The following is a 20,438-nucleotide window of genomic DNA, read 5'->3' as shown; positions in this document are numbered from 1 at the left end:
TTTCTAACCACTGTCTACACGCTTGCGCAGGCAGCTACTGAATAGCCGACAAACTTGCATTATCGGAACTGCTACAAAAAAACTTTTTAACGAAGTCGCGGAATCTCTTTTAAAAAAAGTTGTGAAATGTAAACAAAAAGACAATGTAATTAGTCTTTTTGAGCGAGTAATTGTCCATGCAGTAACTCCATAATGATAATTTGTTCAGAGTGGAGTAAACTAGAAAAAAAAACCGCGCTGTTAGCAACTTTATTTAATAATTTAATTATCATACCGTGAACATGTATTTACTCTAGTTTCACAACTAATTCAAAGAAGGGATAAAACTCGCGTTTGCGCTTTTTTGTGAAAATCTTTTTATTTCAAGTTTACAACTTTTAACAAAGCTTATGCAACAAAAAACACTTCTTACGCTGCAAAAGTCGAGAAAACTGCTCTTTGTTTCATCGGCAAGCGAAAAACTGTTTAATGTCGGAAGCTATTTAGAAGAAATCTATTGTCTAGAGTAAAAACAAAAAGAAAACAATGTAATTAGAGTCCAGTAATCTTATTGTCCTGTATCTTTTCAGGTTTTTGTAAATTCACTCGCGAATCCTGCCATATTTCTTGTTTGCCTGATTGTTTACGGGAATTTAAGGGTAAAATTATTTACGTTCGGTTGAGCGAAGCGAATTAGAACGTAATTCAGGTTTTTGTAAATTCACTCAACCGAACATTTATTCTAATAAACAAACTTGACACTGGGACTTGTTAGCCGAACATTGTTTATTATAATTTCAGACGTATACAACAAACTAACAAAAAAAAGCAATTGTAAATTTGGTTCTGCACTTTAGCCTAGGATCAACAAAAATGAAACTTGATTTTCGATTGGAAAACGTTGCTTCGGGCCGTGTTGAGAAAAACATAGCTTTTCCAATGCGGTGTTTGGTAAACACAGAGACTTACCTTGTCTATTTCGTCTTTTCAATGTTCATGAAATATTCGTATTCACATTTAATCGTCTTTTCTTTTATTCGTTTACGACTCCAGGAGTACGATAGCGAAGTATGATCACTTTTGACGGGGGGACAAAATTCGCGAAGGGGGGACAAAATCTGCTAGCGAATATTGTCTCCCGGGGGTCAATATCGGCTAGCGGATATTGTCCGGGGGACAATATCCGCTAGCGGATTTGGTCCGGGGGGACAAAATCCAGGGGGGACAAAATCGGCTAGGACACCGGCGTTTAATCAAGAAAATACAGCTACTTTGTCATTACTTACTACTACAGTCGAAGCTCTCTTAACGGACACTCTCGTAAGCGGACAGCTCTACTTACGGCCACCTTGTTAGAAACCCCTTTTTTACTCCCATACAAACTCTGTATTTTTACATTCTCGTAAGCAGACATTCCCGTAAGCGGCCGCGGACACTTTCCGAGATTACGACTTAGACTTTTTCTTTGTTTTTGAGCTCCCGTAAGCGGACACCGCAAAGAAAATCATATTTAAAAAACCTCTGTATCTTGTATTAATCATTCAACTTCACATCGCCGTTCGTCACAATGATTTTACTTTAATTACAGTACCATATTTCAGTGTTTGTTTTGTCGTCATCCACGTTCGGTTACATTTCAAAACACCACTAACATGCATATTACCATTATGTTTGCTGGGCAAGCTCCCGTAAGCGGCCATCTATCCCCTACTCCTCTAGTGGCCGCTTACAAGAACCATTCTCGTAAGCAGCCAGCTCCAGTTGCGGACACTTTTTTCGCGTCCCGAGGGTGTCCGCTTATGAGAGCTTCGACTGTATGTGGAAGATCCAGAGTCTGTGGCGTAACTCTTTTAAGTAACTCTCACCATTGGGTCCTTGTGAGTAATGATAATTCTTCTTAACATAGCTTAATACTATCGTGTTGTAGGAAACAAATTGTTCAGACCAGGAGGTTGTATCACTGGGACCGAGTATAAAGTGTGTCAGCGATATTAACATGGCTGCCATAAGAGATCAGATTCAGGTGGGTCCATTAAACATTTTTCTATAAGGCACAGTCATGCTACTATTCGTCAGACACACTGAACAGGAATGTTTACAATGTTTTTTAGTAATTTATTTTTCTTTGAGGTCATTGGCCTGAAATACAGAACTGAACATTGATTTTCAACCAAACTTTGGCAACTTGTTGATTACCTTGAGAGGGGTTAAATTTTAAAATTAAAAAGTGGGGTCCCCATATTTGTTTAAGAGCCAGAAGACCCTGTATATACCACATAATTCCTAAATGATTCCCTTGCGAGCACCGGCAAAGTACACATTTCCAGTAATGATTTATTTTTCAAACATAGGAATTGCTCTGTTTTTGTTTACAAAAGCGGAACTTGATCGCTACACCCAAAATATGAGAAAAAAATTGATAGGCCACTATACTCATTTACGAGAAGAGACGATTTATTTTTCTCACAGACTTAGCCGCATAAAAAAAGCCGCCATTTTTTATGTGCGTGCGTTAATTACGCGTAAAATTCTGCACAGCAAAGAAGCGCAATGCAAAACAGGGCAATGACCTCAAGGATGGTGCAGGCCTCTCCAACACGGGCATGTTTGTCCATACAGGGATTTGTCATGTAACTCTTGATACACGCTTCAAGAGATTGCTTTCCCACTGTATAGTTACTTTGCGTCTGTTTCTGCATTTAATACATGCACCAGATTAATTTGCTGGTCATTTTAGCATTTAATAGCTTCCTTTACCTAATACTTTACATTAGTACACTGCAGATTAGCTACTAGCTGTGAATGATTTCCTCATTGCAGATTGCATTTACAACACCTCAAGAGTCATACGATGCTTACAGAGTTTTTCAGATGTTTAATTCTTATACAACGGTACGTCATGTCATTAAAGTGAGCTAAAAAGAAACACCTTAGAGCTTTATAAATATATGTTTTTGCCGGCTGGGAGGTCCATATACCGGTAGGCCACAAAACTGTGCCCGAGATCTTGAGTACGGCCCAAGTCCGTAAGCCTCGGCCCGTGTTTGTGCTGTGTTGGCTATTTAATTCCAAATAAAATAGCTTTGCTAAATATGAACCGTACTCACGGAAAGGTATATTCAATTTGCACTAAAGAGATTTGAGAAAAGAATGCAAAATAACATAACTATGACAAAACTAAACACATTTAAATTGATTTCGGCTTCCCAATAATAATAAATAATAATAATAATTTCCCGATAAATGTTTTGACCATTCTTGAAAAAAACTCTGCTCGCAGGATGTTTAGCCAATTTCTCTGACTCAAAAATACACTTTCACTGAAAAGCAGTATCTTAAGCTATACGCACTTGTATTTAACAAATAATCTCTGCGTTATTGACGGCAGAATTTAATTCTGATTCACATGGCGAAAGTTAAACTGAGTGAAATGCGTAGATTGGTCATCTACAAAGTATTTGATATTTTCAATCAAAGAATCTCATTTTCTTGAATGATAGCAAATAGTTTTGGCAAAATTGTCAGATAAACTTCAATTTGATTTTGTAAAGAACGAAATAAATACTTGCCTTTTGAAGATTATGGAGGCCTTTAACTTCACTATACTTTTCACATTTTAAATATGGGTTGCTGAACAGCTATTTCCATTTTGGAGAGCAAAACTTTCATTTTTTCGTTGGTCTGACGCTGCAAATTGATTTTGCACTGTGAGCGGTCAGTATCCGGGGTCTGGATGGGAAAAATTTGGACTGCAAAAAAAAAAAAAAGTTGGGGGGGAGAAAAAAAAAAAAAAAAAAAAAAAAAAAAAAAAAAAAAAAAAAATAAAAGAAACAACACAAAAAAAAAAAAAAAGGAAAAAGGGGTTTCCTTTCACCCTTGTTGGAAAAAGTGAAAAAAATTATTCTAGTCGCCCGGTGCAGGTTCTTGTGTGCTAACGAAAAATAGTTCTGGTTGTAAGCCTCCCTCTGTCCCATACATAAGCCCACCCCTATCCTTGCAGAACAAATCACTTGACACACATCTTACAGACAGCACTCTTCAGTATAATTATTGTTTAAGTGTTCAAAACAGACCTTAACTTGATTTGTACATTTTGGTCATGGTTGTCTAGGAGGAACTTGAAGATGTGTTTAGAGAGATGGTAAAAAAGAATCTGGTCACAAGAAAGGTAATGGTCATTTTTTCTTTTTTCTTTTTTTTTTTTTTTTTTTTTTTTTTCTCTCTTTCTTTTTTTTTTTTTCCTTTTTTTTTTTTTTTTTTTTTTTTTTTTTTTTTTTTTTTTTTTTTTTATTTTTTTTTTTTTTTTTTTTTTATGGTTGTTTTTTTTTTTTTTTAACCTCATATTTTTTTTTTTTTTTTATTTTTATTTAAAAATTCCCTCTTTTTTTTTGGGGGGGGGGGGGGGGGGGGGGGGGGCCGGGGGGGCAGGGGGGTTTTTTTTTTTTTTCTTCTTTTTCCCCCGGGTTTTTTTTTTTTTTTTCCCTTTTTTTCCCCCCCCCAAAAACACCCCCCCAAAAAAAAGGGGCCCAGGTTTTGTTCCCAAAAATTTTGCATTTAACCCCCGTTAAGCAGAGTCAATTTCGATGTATTTATTTAGGTTTTATGGAAAACGTGAAGCTTGGTAAAATAATGATACATGTTAATCAGCTATTCTCCAAGTCTGGGACGATTAGGAAACATTTTGCAGTCTCCAGTAATAAGGCTGGAACCTTTGTCTTCCCACATTCAGGACTGGGGAGCACTGAACAACCCTGGCAGTTATTATGGTAGATCAGGTTTATTTGTTGCTAACAATGTATTCTCTTGACAGAGAACGATTGAGAATCCTGGTGGTCAGCTCACGAGAGCTCTGCCATTTGCATCAATGACATTCCAGCTCAGCTCTGCGTGAGTAAACTGTTGATTATGGGGCCCCTTATTATAGGAAAATAAAAAAAAAAATATTAAAGAGAAATAAAAAAAAAAGAATAATTTTATATATGTTAACTTTTTTACTATAAGAATTTGACCAGAACTTTTCCTAAATTCGCGTTAATTTCATTACGCGTACATTTTGTTCGCGTTGTTAAAATGCCTCGTTATATTCCTATAATAACTATATGACTAATGAACATGTACATTTATTTAGAATCATTGTAATCAAAATATGGGGGAAAATCAAAACTAACGTTTAAAGTTTGGAGACTTAGAGTCCCAGTAAACACACATGCTTCTGCTACATGTACCTGAAGGTTTGGAATAACCTTTAGAAGGAACGTAGAACTACTGCTAGCTCATAAGCTGATTGTTGACAGATTGGGCCTTTGGGCCTTTGTATATTTTCTCTGCATTCAAAGACAGCATCAAAATTTTCACTGGTAAGTGGTAAATACATTTGTCAACTGAAGATAAATGTGTGAACAGTTGCAGAACTGTAACTTATGTGGAGACGTTTTAACCGATTAAGTCACCTAGCATCTGAAAAAAATGTAGAAAAGGTAAAAAAACGGCAAGAAATTATTATAAGCTTTATTGCATATTTTTATTGTATTATTCTTACCTTGCAAACAACAAAGTGTAGAACATCTCTAAGTGACATCAAAAGAACTTTTTCTGAAGTGTATTTTGAAGTTTTTCTGAATCGCTTTTGTGCTTTGAGTTGCTGTTTCATTGTTGATTCAGGGCTGGTGAAAAATGGGAAACCTCTGAAAAGGTGGAAGACTAAACGTATTCAAGAAATCTTATAATCAATTTGGAAAATTTGTTATTTTTTGCTGAATTTAACACTGGAATGTTTCCAATACTATGCGAAACCTTTCCTCAAGTAGCATAACTATGTTTCTCTTCTTTGTTTTATGCATGGCGTGTGTTTTCCATGTTATGGTGCTAGCAGTCACTGATGATTAATAAAGACATCAGAAAACAGCATCATGTGGCAGACTAAAAAATGCCAGTAATGGAACCTGCTGTATTTTCCGAAACTATTTCATAAATTTTAAGAACTTCAGTCTGACAACTTTCCACTGAACATAGGGTTTGCACTTGGGTGTATTATAGGTTTAGATTCTAGCAATGTACAAACAGAGTTCTTGTAAAATGATAATAACAATATTTTTGTTCTTTCCTTTTCTTAGGTATCATCGCTTATTCATGCATGGTTTCAAGCTGGTCACATTCTACAGGGATTGTGCTCATTTTTGGAAACAGCTTGTCAGGGGAGAACAACATACTCTAAATTACCCTGAAACCAGCAAGACTGAACAAACAACAGAGACCCTAACGCCTGGTACAATAGAGTTCAGGCCTGCACGGACTCTAGGGGGACATGTGGCTTGTGTTCTGTCTCTCTTGGCCACAAACAAGGTCAGAACATTTATAAATTTAGAACATGTGTTATACCACAAAATGAGGTGTAAATCGAATCGACATACAGTGAAATCAGATGACAAAGAAATTTGTAGAATTGAAGATTTCAATTGCTGTAACAGTCAGAGTTTTCTGCGTGATGACCTGAAAGGGGAATACAACACTGGAAGTGCAAAGTTTTAAACGTGATACCCTTATTTTTGGAGAACAAATGTATCTCTTCCTAGACCGTGATAATTGTTAACTTGTTTAGTTGCAACTGAAAATGTTTTTTTTATATTCCTCACTGCAACGATAATTTTTGAACAAGGACAGTGAGCCAAGTGTTAGAAGTGCTTAGTTTCATAAATGCCCGATCTGTTAATCTGACTTTCATGATACTTGGAGTTGATGAATTTAATTTCATACATACATTCATTATTTGTTTTCGTTTCATTTCACAAAATACATTTGTAACGAAAGATAGCGGTAAAAAGGTTGTCTTTAATGGTGTACAAACAGCTTTAGCCGTTACATTGTGAAACTGACCGCCAGTCGCATAAATTACAGGTTAAATACCGCATATGTGCACGTGTACTTATGAAAATAACAACAATCACAATAACACCTAATTACGGGTATGCATAGTTCGTCACAACATTAAGGTAATACAGCTGCTTCTTAAATTAACTAGCTGTGCCAGTTATCATTGCTCAAAAGACTGGCTACATACATTTCTTATCTCTCAAGTTCCCAGAGCATCCTGCGCATGCTCAAATACTCAGCATTCTTGGTGCTAACCAAAAGGAGAGCAGGCACTGGGGACGAGGATTGGGACGTCATTAAGATAAATATTTTGATGTTTTGTAGGTTTCCATTGAGGTGAACATTCCTGATGAGATTTTAGACATGGATTCTTCTGAGTTAACAGAAAATGCTGAACGACAGACAAGTCAAATGAGTGATGTGAGTGATAGGCTTACAGTGTTGCATTGTAAAAGAATGCAGTTCAACTTCACTATCTCAAACTCAACACTTTCTCGAGTTCAAATCAATTTCCCTTGGATTTGCCTTTTCAGCCATTTTACTATCGGCTCTCTCGAATGTTCTTGCTTTCTTGAACTATTTTTTGCTTGCCGTAAGAGTTTGAAATAGTGGGGTTCTTATCCTCAAGCATAAGGGGAGTCTTAGTACAATAGGTTTGTTTGCTTGTTTGTTTATTTTACCTTTTGAGAAAGGAGACAAATATGTAGTAGCTACATCGGAATGTGATATCAAAATGATTTTTACTGTAAAGGTCGACTTTTGTTAATATTCACTTGATGTAGAATTAAGATAGCTGGCTAATTATTTTACTGCTCCACAAGCAAAGAAATTTCTAAAATGTAATTAGTCAGATTGACCTGTTTATTACATTTTATTATTCAACAAATTGTCACAGTGTGCATACAGTCATAAAGTCACTATTATCCGTCATCTCCACGTAACAGATTTCCTTCAATGTTCGTATGCTGCCAAAGCATTCGAACATGTATGCTGCCAAAGCATACGAACATTAAAGGTCTACTTTGTATGTTTAGCTATAAAATAATCCTTTCTTGACATTTTGTTGAATAATCAAATGATAATTTTACTTGCGGAATATCATCTGATTTTGGCTAACTCGACCTACAGCCTTGTCGTCTCAATATCAAGCGATATTTCGCGTGATTTCGCAGGATAATTGGCATACTAAAATACTGCATGTAGAAATTACTGTTTAAATATAATAATTGTGAAGTGATTTGCCAAATATGGCAAGTGTGACAATACCACTTACAAAAAAAACATAATGGCCATTTCTTTCATAAAAACTGTGGACAATAGTGGTCATTTTAAGGTCATTTCCTGTCAAAGCTTACCAAAAGCTACACATTTTGCAAACTATACATTCCTATCCAGACAGAAAGAGCTTTATTCCCAGTTCATAGATTTCCCTTTTATTTAAGGGCCAGTCATCCAAACAAACATCAACTGAGAAAAACAAAGGAAAGAGTGCCAGTGGTGTATCCTCAAAAAAGACAAGAGCTACTGAGAATGGACAAATTACAAACAGAAAGGTTTCTGAAAAGAGCACAGAACATAGTAAACTCTCTCCTGTGGCACCAAGAAAACCTGGTACATCAGGTGAAGGAGAGAAGCATGAAGCTAAAGGGACAGAGGAGAAAAGGCTCGAAACGTGCGAAGTTTTTACCTTATCCTCTTCATCAACAGTTACAAAATTCACAAGCCCTTATGATCTAACATCTCAGAAAGAAAGCAATGAGTCCTTAACAAGTCATACTGAAGTATCTGAGCTACAACATAGCAAAGCAAAGGTCAGTAAAGTATCAACAGTGCCTGTAGCATCCCTGACCTACAGTGCAACATCTTCTCGCTCTTCACGAACAGCTCTAATGTTGGCCCGGGGTGGAAAAGACCCATATGCCTCCATTAACCAGCTTCCTGCCAGGGCATTTAACACTCATGACTTTCTAACTTTGTATCCATGTAAAGTTGTGCTAAAGTTAAAAGATGGCACACTTGCAAATGTAGCAGATGAGAAGTATCCGGGTCATAAGAGAGGTGACACGTGCTGAAGGAGAGTCCAGTCCACATGCCAGTTGCTATTCATCAACAATGCAAGACACAACTAAAACGGCCTTGACTTCTGTTGATAAAGAATTTAACGATTCTAGCACGTCTCCTGTTGTTGTTTCCATGGATGTTTCAATAGACCATTATTTAGAGCAGAGTAGAAGAGATTTTGGCTTTAATGCAACAGATTTTTCACTGGCAAGGATCATTCATAACATTGTTGGAGAAAGCAAAGAGTTTGGTATAACTGTGGCACAGTTACAGGTATGTAACTTTCCTAGACTATTACCATGTTACATGATGCTGTTAGTAATAATGGCGTGTGTGGGACACTGTAACAGGAACACTACTCTGGGGTGCCTGTGGCACGTTTAAAGAGTATGTTTTCTTGAACAAGACAAGTCAATGTTACTATTTACTTGTAAGTAAAACATCACATGCTGTTTCTAACAGTAAGTGCCTGCCTTCTTTACCACCTTGCAGCTGATAAATTTTCACTCAATAGCAGTTGCCCCACTCTCCCCTCCCTGCATTCTTGGTCAATTGTATTCCATTACTAAAATGATATTGTTGCACCAGTATCATTATCGGTCTTTTACCGGTCTTACAGTGAAATGCCAATTTCTTGAACCTTCCAAGGGAAACAAAAATTGTTTTGAAAATTATTGAGGAGTTTGAGAAATTGGGGTAAAATTACAGTGGTGACAGAGGAAAGGAAAACCACCATGTTTGGTTCGAGTTTTCGAGAGGTTCGAGAAAGTCTACTGTATTCATGTGAACACCTGTTGAAAGTTACCAACTATAATAATATTTGACCTGTCCAAGTTTGATGTTAGTAAAATCTCCATTGAAATCATTGTCAGGATAAACCTTGTCACATATTTTACAGGAAAACTAACTGGTTAATGTATATGTTGTTGTTCAATTTCACCCTTATGCAGTTTGGTATTTGCTTTGTCTAGGTGTATGATATATGTTAATGAATATAAAACAAAGAAAAATACCAGATTTTTATCCAACTCCGCTTCGTGGAGTACAAAAAACGAGTGCAGATATCTCAAAATATTCTACTCCACCAGTTCCGTTTCCTCTTATTCCTCCTGACGGCTGAAAGAATAACAAATGATGGAAAGTCGGCATTTTGGTGCAAATAAATTGTTGGATAAAAAGTCATTTGTATTTCTTTGACTTGCTCTTCGGGCTCACCAAAATCTGCAAGACTCGTAAAAATAAACAGCGATTCTACACCTTAAAATGTCAAATCGATACATGCACCAACGGTGAATTTGAACCAAAACACATGCAAACTTTCAAAATGGCTTGCATCCAGATCGAGTTAGACAAAATATAAAATGCGGAAGGCATATGTCCCTTCACATGTCAGTATGTTAATTCCTTGATATTGAAATGAGGAACTGAAAGCACAGTAATTTCTTAAAAGATTTTTTTGTTTTTGTTTTCCATTTTTATATCAATGCCAATCGTGTTGCAGGAGAGAATTCATGAGAGCCATAAACATGAACTGAGTTTGTCACAATATTTATTTGAGCAACATTTGGAGTTCATGTGTAAAGCAAAACTGGTAAGTACAACAAGTTCAAGTAGTAACATCAATTAACTATGGAATAATTAAGAACATTAGACCTGAATCAAACCGAGTCTTGTCAAGAAGAAAGGGGAACTTAGTGTAGTAACAATTCATGAAATGGGGATAGGTAATAAGTCTAATATACAATCCAGTTCAGAAATGTTAGTATCGTAATTAATGCTGGTAATGTAAGTAATGGTAGTATTTCTTTGCATCAGTAATGTTAGTATTGCAATAGTTATGTTATTATTGCAATTTAAAACAATGTCTGTTGAAAAAAAAAACGTTTTCCGCAGAGTAGGGAAACAATATCTTTACTCGTTACTAATATTTGTAATAAACGACAATGAACAAAAAAAAAAATGAAAAAAATAAATAAATAAAGAACGTTTTTGTAGATTCTTTTTCATATAATCTTAACATACGTAGTCTGCGTTTAAAGGGTAACAAAATTTTGGTTGAAAGGGGTCTTCAAATGATTTGAACACAATTTGTTTGTGAGCGCTGTATCTCACTGAGGTGCATGTTTGATGACTAGCTGCAGTCAGAAAGTTGACCTGCATCTTCTGACCGTCACAGGGTGAGATAATAGCCAGGAAAGAAAAGCATTATTGCTCTGGATATTAGCCTTCACTCAGGTGTATACTTCCATCCAACCAACACATTATACTCGTTGATTTCCTTTGATTTGAAACTTTTTGTCCCTAACAGATGGCCAAAACTGGTCAAACTTTTATTGGTTGTCATGTGTTCACATTATATTTAGCATTGTGTATTTTACATGGTCGTTTTATTACTAACACATGAATTCCTTTCAACTGAAAAAGTTTTATTGATTCTAATCATTCCAAAAAGTGTAGCACACAAAAAAGAAAACATGTTTTTCCGAAAGTTGTGACATGTTATTATTCTGTTCTTTGTTTCAGCTTTACAAAGTTGGTTCCAATAAGCGCTGTCTTGTGACAGCCAGCTTTGTGAAACCCTGGTGTGTGACAATACTCAAGGTACATTGTTTGTTATGTGTATTTTTGTTCCAGTTTACTAAGGGTTGCTTCCTTGCTTGAGTTAATTCTACAACTTCCCACTTGAAGTTTTGAGCGTTTTTACAACTGTCCAGATATTCAAATTTAGCTTTTATAGTTGTTTAATGGGTGAAAGTGTTATCTTGGTAAAAGTATTTTTGCAATCTTATTTTATTTTAGCCTAAGGATGATCCTCAGCAGATTCTAAAGAAAGCATCTAAACCTGACAAAGATGTCTTAACTGCTTGTGATGCTTTGCCAGTGGTCAGTGACTCGTCAAAACAGCAAGAAGTGGGCGAGAAAGAGCAAAATGCACTGAAAGAAACAGCAACAGACAGACAAACAAATCAGACTAGCTCTACCAATGCCATGCAAGCGACCAATCAGTGTACTTCTTCAGATGTGGAAACCAGTTCCTTTGAATACAGAACAGGACCAACCAGTCATACTAGTTCAACTTCTGAGGCAACTCATGACTCACCTTCTAAAGAGGAGAAGAGCCGAAAAAGTGGAGGAAAGAAATACAAAGTTAGGTATGAAATCAAGAACTATTACCAAGGCCTTGTCTTAGATTTGTATTTTTTTATCGAGTGTAACACTTGACTTTGTCATGGTTACACACGGTATTGTGAGAGGAAGCGATCACTAAATCTCTGCATATTTGATACACGATTGCTAATTTGAAGGTGAGGCTGTAATGTATGTTACCGATTTGCGGTATATGAAAGTATACGAAATTGGATTGAGAGAAAAGGGGTATCGTGGGAAATTTCAGGCCGTATTTAGGCCTGAAGGAACAGATTTCGCATTGTAGATTGCATAACAAAATAGACATAGATAATAAGAAAGGACTTATGCTCAGTAAAACCGAAAAAGAAAGCGAAAATTTCATTTATCTCTCTACCTTTTAGCTGCACAGTTCAGTAAAGCGCAGTCAGACAATTATCTATTGAAAGAAGTTAAAATATATTGAATTGCTATCGTAACGTAAATCGCGTTTTTCGTTTATTAAATGTGCCGATTTACCATCTAGGGAAGTAGGGTCTAAAAGAGAGGGGGGCTTTAGCTTTTGGATTCCATGCGATTTGCTCTCACACTCCTGTTTAATTGCATCCTAATTATTTTTTTGGCAGGAATTATGAGCAGTGTTCTGTAATTTGCCGTCCATGGATCACTATTGATGGTAATACCAGTCAGCAGCTACTGCGCATGTTCAGAGAGATGGTTCTCATGTTGATTCTAGGCAATCCTGGAATTTCACTGGTAAGGAAGAATAAATTTATCTTCATAGACATATTTGAGTGTGAAAAGGTAGTAAAATTTTTACCAGAGATCACACTGTTTTTGTTCTTGATTTAAACTTGTTGACAACATTATCAAGTCTGCTCACTGATCTTCTCCAACCAGAATTGAAGTCAAAATGGATTGTTGGTGTTCAATGAACAGATGCTAGTTTCCAATTAGTCGGAATGGAATTTATCAATCCCAAATACAAAGTGAAAGGTGTTTCAAGATGAAAGTTTTCGGAGAATTGATTAAAAGAAAGGAAATTACCGTCGTTATGAAGAAGGTCGTCAATACGTAGAATATTTCTTTCGAACCAGTTTTTATAAAAAAGTGTTTTACCTTCGATTTTTATGTTGCAGTTGTTCCAGATTATTTCATTGTGTGGAAATGTGTCGTTTTCAAAAGCTTGTTTTGTGCTTTGCCAATGTTTTAAAAATTCGCAATAGAAACTTGGTAGGCGGTTAAGTTGCAGAGAATTGATGTCATAGTTGCAGCGTGTCAGAAAAAACAGTCCTCCATAATTTTCCAACGCGATCTCAGGGATAATCTGCCAGGATGCATCAGTTCTGGTTTGCAAACGAGGTATCCAGGCAACCTTTAAAGCATTATTCATAATATCAAAATCAGTCATCTTGAGTCCGCCGTGTTTTTTCTCGCCAATGATAGTTGTTTTTTTATCTTTGCGGGTTTTCCATCCCAAATAAAGTTAAAAATTAATTTTTCGATTTCTTTGATAAATTTTTCTGGGATAACAAGAACAGACGCATTGTAGATTAATTAATTTAGAAATTAATTTAGATTAATTAATTTAGAAAGTCCGAAAGTTTTAACAATGTTTATTTTTCCGTAAAGTGTTAAATTTCTTCTTTTCCAACTGGGTTTTCCAACAACTTTTCCAACCAAGGGTCTTTTCTAAGTTTCTGATTTTCTCTCCAAAGTTTAACTCGTTAGTTTTATTTGTGTCATACGAAAAGAAAATACGAAGAGCTTTTATTGGGTCCCGCGGCCAGCGAAAGCCGAAGGGAGTTTCGGTTTCATTTTTCCATCGACCAAGCCACATTCCCTCAGACTTTGTGGTGTTAATTTCTAAGCCGGAGTGGGTTTTGAACTTATCAAGTAGAGTTAGCAAGTGGTCAACAGAATCAAGGTCACGAACAAAAACAGTGGTACCATCTGCATATAGAGAGACTTTGATTTCTTTTTCACCTACAGTGATGCCTTTTATGCTGGTAATACCAGCAGGTATCATTTTTAATTGCTCTCGCGAGCATTTCTATGCCAATTACGAACAATAGTATGTTTTGTTAATAGTTTATATTACAAATGTAAGAAATATGGACAACTGTGTATGTTTTTATTCAATTAGGAATTTTATTTTGTTTGCAGAGCCAAGTTACAAAGCATTTCTTTGAAGCCTTGCGGCCAGTAGCATTAGAGGATATACTTGATGTAAGTTAGCAGCCATTTTACTGTACACTTGCTGACTTGTAGAGTGAATAGTGATCTGTTGACATAGTGTTGTTGCTGTTTCAGAGCCTTATTTTGGATGGCTGTATTGTTAAACACGTTCGTAAAGTACCAGGCAAAGTGTCTCTATTCTCCACATGTAAACCACACGGTAAGTGATGATCACTGCACAACTCATACATTTCTCTCTTATGTCAGTTCTGAAAACTTGTTGGTTTATCAGGAGGTTGAATCGATGATTATCTGTTTTTTAACTTACTTTTTCTCGTCCAACTTTATAATTTAAGTTTTTCATGTTTCCGTCACGGCCTTCCTGCCTGAGGAGGTTCCCATATGAAAGAGGCTCGTCGTCTCGCTAGGCGTGTCAATTTAGGATTTTTGTACTCACTCAGGCTGTCCAGGCAAATTGCCTATATATTTAGCCGTCAAAGTTTCGTTTAGGGTTGCACACGAAGATATATACAAATATAAATTCTATTTTTAGTATTTTGGTATCTTTTAGGGGTCAAAAAAAGCTTGCATCACGCCCAGATTGGTCGCCCCCTCCCCGCGGGGACTTGTCAGTGCACTCAATCAAATTGTTTTGTTAGACAGTAATGTTCTGGTAATCGTGCTAGTGTGACTCTGCAGACATCTGGAGCTCTTGTTCCTATTTCTCTTTCTCATAAAGAAATTGTCTTAATGAACTTTGTTGCATTGTTACATGCAATTAATTACACCTCATAGGACTAAATAACTGTGAACTTTTTCAGCATTCTTTGTATCTGAAAAATGTTTAATGTCAGGGCAGGGCTGTCAACTCGTATGTTGCTTCTCTCCAACGAGGATGACTAATATCCATTTCAGGGGAAATAGTAACATGCTTTCTATGATACAGAAACCGGGGGTAAGCTTTAGCAGTGTGTGTTAGTCGTCGGAGTAAGACTTTTAGCATTAGCTTTTTTAAATTAAAACGAAGAAATCAATTAATAAAGAAATAAAATATAAATAAATAATGAACTTTTTTATTATCTCGCAGAGCCAGATGAAACCATGACTTTCTACACTCCAACAGTTGACTGCATAATAAAATTGGCCACAAGCAAGTTGACTGGATATGTGACGCCATCTTTCCCTGTTTGACATGTCATGTCAGTTGATATCTTGCTTGATAACATTGCCACAACCTTGACTTATTTATTTCATGAACAAATAATGGTTGTATTAAACGTTTTTCCAGAGTATTATTTACCTTTTTCCAACGGGTATTGATCGGCAAAGAAAATGCGGGTAATAATTACTCGAATCACAAGAGAGGACTGGGGACAAGCGAGAAACAGTTCATGCTGAGTTTGTTTCCTGTCGACAACTACTTTACTTTCTATCGATCCAAAGAATATTTATTAATTAAGCTGCTTGAAATAAAAAATATTTGGTAGTTAAATGGCATTCATAGTGTTTCGACTACAATCAAGGAAATAAAAACCTTCTGTTCTAGCTGTACGTAAAATAAGTAATGGGTAATCTTTCACAACCAGGACAAAAAAAATGAGCTTATAAAGTATTACCTTGCGTTCTAAGGACCACCACATTATATTGACAATGCTTCCATTATTGATCTTTTGGCTTTGACTTCACACATCTGACAGCACTTTTCTGGTCGTATCAAGTAATGGTCTATTGTTGTGTTTCAACTTTTTAGATTAAGCACTTACCAATAGTCCTTTTGTTCTTGGCTGCGCTAAGCGACTTTGGTCGAAGCTAAACGGAAAAGCTCGTGACTAATCGGAAGATTGTCGGTATGACAATTTAGCTACACTGGGGGAGTAGGTAGCGTCAAATTTGTACTCGTCAGGTCAGGTTTCCGCGCCTGAAACTAACCAACGCTATGAACGTGAAATTAAACCCCGCATAACTTATTATTCATACTTATAAAGACGCGAACCAACGCTTCAAAATGAGATCTTATTGAACTTTTTATTCATACTTGTTAAAACACAAACCGACGCTTTGAACTCAAACTCTTGTTAAGATTTTATTCACACTTGTGAAGAAACGAACCGACGCTGTTCAACCCACCACTTTCACACAGCAAATTGTTTCCTGTAGGCGGCACCGAAGTGATAAGGAAGTTCACAGACTACCTCAGCAATCAAGGCGGCCTCTTGGCTTGGAATCGAGTAGCTGTCAGGCCATTCAGCATACACTAACTTCCATTGTGGCCTCTTGGCTTGGAATCGAGTAGCTGTCAGTGCATTTGGAAGTTCGCAGTTTTCATCGGTTTGGCATACAAACGAGGCTCAAGGGTCATTCTGCATTATGCTGACCGATACGCCGACCCTGTCTCCACGTTTGCATACCGTCTTACATGCATGTAACAACCATTGAAAAGTTATAACAAAACTTTAAATCTTACCTGATGTCACCTTTTTGTCTAGAACGAAGACCGAAGAACCGAAGACCCTGTGGTTTAAAACGAAGACCCACTGGTCTAAAACGAAGACCCAATAGTCTAAAACGAAGACCCACGAAGACCCAATAGTCTAAAACGAAGACCCACTGGTCTAAAACGAAGACACAATAGTCTAAAACGAAAACCCACTGGTCTAAAATGAAGACCCACTGGTCTAAAACGAAGACCTAATAGTCTAAAGCGAAGACCCACTGGTCTAAAATGAAGACCCAATAGTATAAAACGAAGACCCACTGGTCTAAAACGAAGACCTAATAGTCTAAAACGAAAACCCACTGGTCTAAAATGAAGACCCAATAGTATAAAACGAAGACCCACTGGTCTAAACCGAAGACCTAATAGTCTAAAACGAAGACCCACTGGTCTAAAACGAAGACCCAATAGTATAAAACGAAGACCCACTGGTCTAAAACGAAGACCTAATAGTCTAAAACGAAAACCCACTGGTCTAAAATGAAGACCCAATAGTATAAAACGAAGACCCACTGGTCTAAACCGAAGACCCAATAGTCTAAAACGAAGACCCACTGGTCTAAAACGAAGACACAATAGTCTAAAACGAAAACCCACTGGTCTAAAATGAAGACCCACTGGTCTAAACCGAAGACCTAATAGTCTAAAACGAAGACCCACTGGTCTAAAACGAAGACCCAATAGTATAAAACGAAGACCCACTGGTCTAAAACGAAGACCCACTGGTCTAAAACGAAGACCCAATAGTCTAAAACGAAGACCCACTGGTCTAAAACGAAGACCCACTGGTCTAAAACGAAAACAGAAGATAGGGTAGCGCCTACAAAACGACGCGTAACAGCGAAATTATAAGGATTTGTATGGGAAATTACGATTCCTGCTTTAATTTAGAAATGCGAACTAGTTTTTAATGAAAAACCGTACCTAAAGTCCTCTGTCTGTTGTTCTTTCTCCTATGTGGTTTTTGGAGCGATTTGGCGCGATTCCAGTGAGTTATAGTGGAAGGGTTTTTCATTTAAAAAAACAACAACAGTGGAACCCCGTTAACTCGAACCCTGAAGGGAAACGAAAAACAGTTCGAGTTAGCGGGGTTTCGAGTTATCGGGGTCGATTGAAATTTGAATTTTCTAAGTTAATAATTGATAGTGTACTGATTTTTCAGCACTTCAGTATACAGTACAGTGCAAATCTCGTCAGAAACTCTACCACGATCATAAATTCGTATGATAAGCGTGCATAGGCGTACGGGCACCTTCGGTCCTGGGGGGGCGGAGACCTATTTGCCCGAAAAAAAAAAATGGCATGGATTGAAAGCCGAATAAAGGGGCATATAAAATGGAAAATAAAACGTGCATTGAAATAGTTGTGTACAAATTTGCTTGCTTGCTTAAGTTCTTTAATTAATTTCGTGGCGTTGTCCGAGACTGATGAGGGAAATATTTTATTTATTCACTCTAGTTCAGCAAAAATTAAATTAATTTTGGGGTGCCAATTTACATTGTTTTTCCCCTTATTTGAAATTAAAACAAAAGCGTCTAAAACATTAACGGAACAATGGGTTTTAAAACATTTCGTTGAAAGTTTTAAGCTAGCCCTGAGAACTAAACACAAGTTATGGAAAAGCTGATTGCAACTGAATCGAACTGAGGGGTCACGCAGAATTTGCGAGAAAAATCGAACATGATTATAGCAATTTGCGAGAAGAAACGAAAGCAGATAAATTAGAAATTTGGACTTTTGAACCACAACGTTCGGTATATTTCCAATACTTTTCCTGTTGATGTAACTGGTTTTGAACGCAATGTTGACTAGACTTTTCGGCTTATTTTAGATTTTTTTCTCTAGGCTTGTTGCCCGAATTCTTATCATTTTGTCCGAAAAAAAAAATTGGCACTGGGGGGGGCTGCAGCCCCCCTCGCCCCCCGCCTCGTACGCCTATGTAAGCGTGGAAAATGGCTGTTAAACACGCGATCTTTTCGTTGCTCTAATCAATGGGCAACCGTGGCGAGTTGCAAGAACTGGAATTCGAGTTATCGGGGTAGATTTGACCCAAATTTTGATCAAGGGAAACGAAATTTAGTTCGAGTTAGCGGCAGTTTTCGAGTTATAGTGGAACCCCGCTTTACGGACACCCCGGAATTACGGACAGTTTCGTTGGTCCCGACGAAAACCTCGTACATTTCTCTTAAATTAACCCGCTTAATACGAACACCCGTTAACACGGACAACGGACACTTTTCCGTGTCCCGGGTGATAAACTGTCATACAGTGTCAACCCCGCTTTACGGACATTGTCTCTGCACTGTAAATTTTCATTGTCACGGTTATTTGCTAACTTTACCCTTGGCAAATAATGACAGAATTCGATGAGTAAAAACCATTTTACTTAAAAAGAGTAGCTTAATAGCGTGACTTGCAAAGGTTTTGTCGCATCTTTGGCAGTCCGCCTGGTCTTGTGTCGCAAGATAAAAGCTTTCGTGCAACGTTAAATTACCGACTTTTTCAGAATAGACTATTTTACGGTTAGAGTTTCAGTTACAAAGGAAACTTTATAGAACACCTTCGGTTGATGTTGAAATGCGTTTTATTTCTTGTATATCGATTAAACACTCCGTTAATACGGACACCAAGGGGACATGCCAAATTGTCCGTATTAACGGGGTGTTTATCTGAGTTCGAGTTCGGGTCTGTATCTGAGTTCGAGTTAACCTAGTAAAAATGACTGAAAAGTGGGTCAAATCCATGGGAAATGGAAGTTAGTTCGAGTTAGCGGGATTGTTCGAGTTATCCGAGTTCGAGTTACCGGGGTTCTACTGTAGTTCACATTTTTAGGCGATGACGTCAGAAATCGCTAATTGCCATCGCACGACGGGTTCGTTTATTATTAACAATTGAATTTATTTAGACACGGTAAGAATTAAGCTATGCGCTTGTGAGGCCGTGCATTCCCGATCGAATTGGAATTTGGAAGTGTTGGTTTTTGTGGAGGGTGGAAAACCGGAAAACCCGAAGAAAAACCCTCGGAGTAATCAGGCTTTCTTTTTTCTTCGTTGACTCCTCCGCCGCGAGAAAAATAACGCCTGATCACAGGTTACCCTCGGAGCAAGTACGAGAACCAACAACGCAACCCACATATGACACCGGGCCGGAATCAAACCCGGGCCACATTGGTGGGAGGCGAGCGCTCTCACCACTGCGCCATCCCTGCTCTTTGTTTCTCCGTTCGGAATATCAAGAACGATTACGAGCTTTATCAAGAGTGCCCCGGGTAAAATCCTTTTCACTTTTTAACCAGTTATTGTTGCGATAAGTGAAGCAAATTAGATAGTTTTATTAAAGATTGTCAAACTTCGCTGCAATCGAAAATCCTCTAGACTTTCAATAAAGTCCTTTCGATCTCGCGACTTCGTCGCTCGCGCGGCCGCTTCGCGGCCTAAAAGGCTCGCTTATTCGAGTCTTACGACTCGAATAAATTAATGAACTGGATGGTGTACCAAGTCATGACTGCATTGCTTATTTAAAAAATAAAACTTAAGGTAAAAGCTGTTAAAATTGATGCGAAACGTTTTCGATCTGTTCGATCATCATCAGTATATATTGCTTCTTATGTTTAATTAATGTAAGCTGCAGTTGGATAAAAGTCTTTTTCACGCACAAGGTGTTGGCTACTTTTATTTACGTTAATGACAAATTTCCGTTGTCCCCCCCCCCCTCCGCCCTTGTGAAACGT

General features: G+C 37.4%; 1 protein-coding gene across 1 annotated transcript in view; it reads left to right on the top strand.

Annotated features, from left to right (window-relative positions):
* The window catches only part of LOC144667101 (general transcription factor 3C polypeptide 1-like), an 80,986-nt gene extending 65,280 nt beyond the window's left edge, over positions 1-15,706 (top strand). Inside the window, 15 exon segments of the mRNA XM_078528479.1 lie at positions 1,907-2,002; positions 2,800-2,871; positions 4,091-4,147; positions 4,790-4,866; positions 6,093-6,321; positions 7,174-7,269; positions 8,292-8,900; positions 8,902-9,183; positions 10,412-10,501; positions 11,434-11,511; positions 11,710-12,062; positions 12,663-12,792; positions 14,203-14,265; positions 14,350-14,434; positions 15,302-15,706. Coding sequence (XP_078384605.1) covers positions 1,907-2,002; positions 2,800-2,871; positions 4,091-4,147; positions 4,790-4,866; positions 6,093-6,321; positions 7,174-7,269; positions 8,292-8,900; positions 8,902-9,183; positions 10,412-10,501; positions 11,434-11,511; positions 11,710-12,062; positions 12,663-12,792; positions 14,203-14,265; positions 14,350-14,434; positions 15,302-15,405 — 2,421 coding nt within the window. The 3' untranslated portion in view covers positions 15,406-15,706.
* Positions 15,707-20,438: the final 4,732 nt, after the last annotated feature.

Source organism: Oculina patagonica, chromosome 10, assembly GCF_052425735.1.
Source record: "Oculina patagonica isolate OP01 chromosome 10, crgOcupat, whole genome shotgun sequence".
NCBI classification, from domain to species: Eukaryota; Metazoa; Cnidaria; class Anthozoa; order Scleractinia; family Oculinidae; genus Oculina; species Oculina patagonica.
The sequence above is the reverse complement of the archived record's forward strand: the minus strand, read 5'-3'. Positions and strand labels throughout refer to the sequence as shown.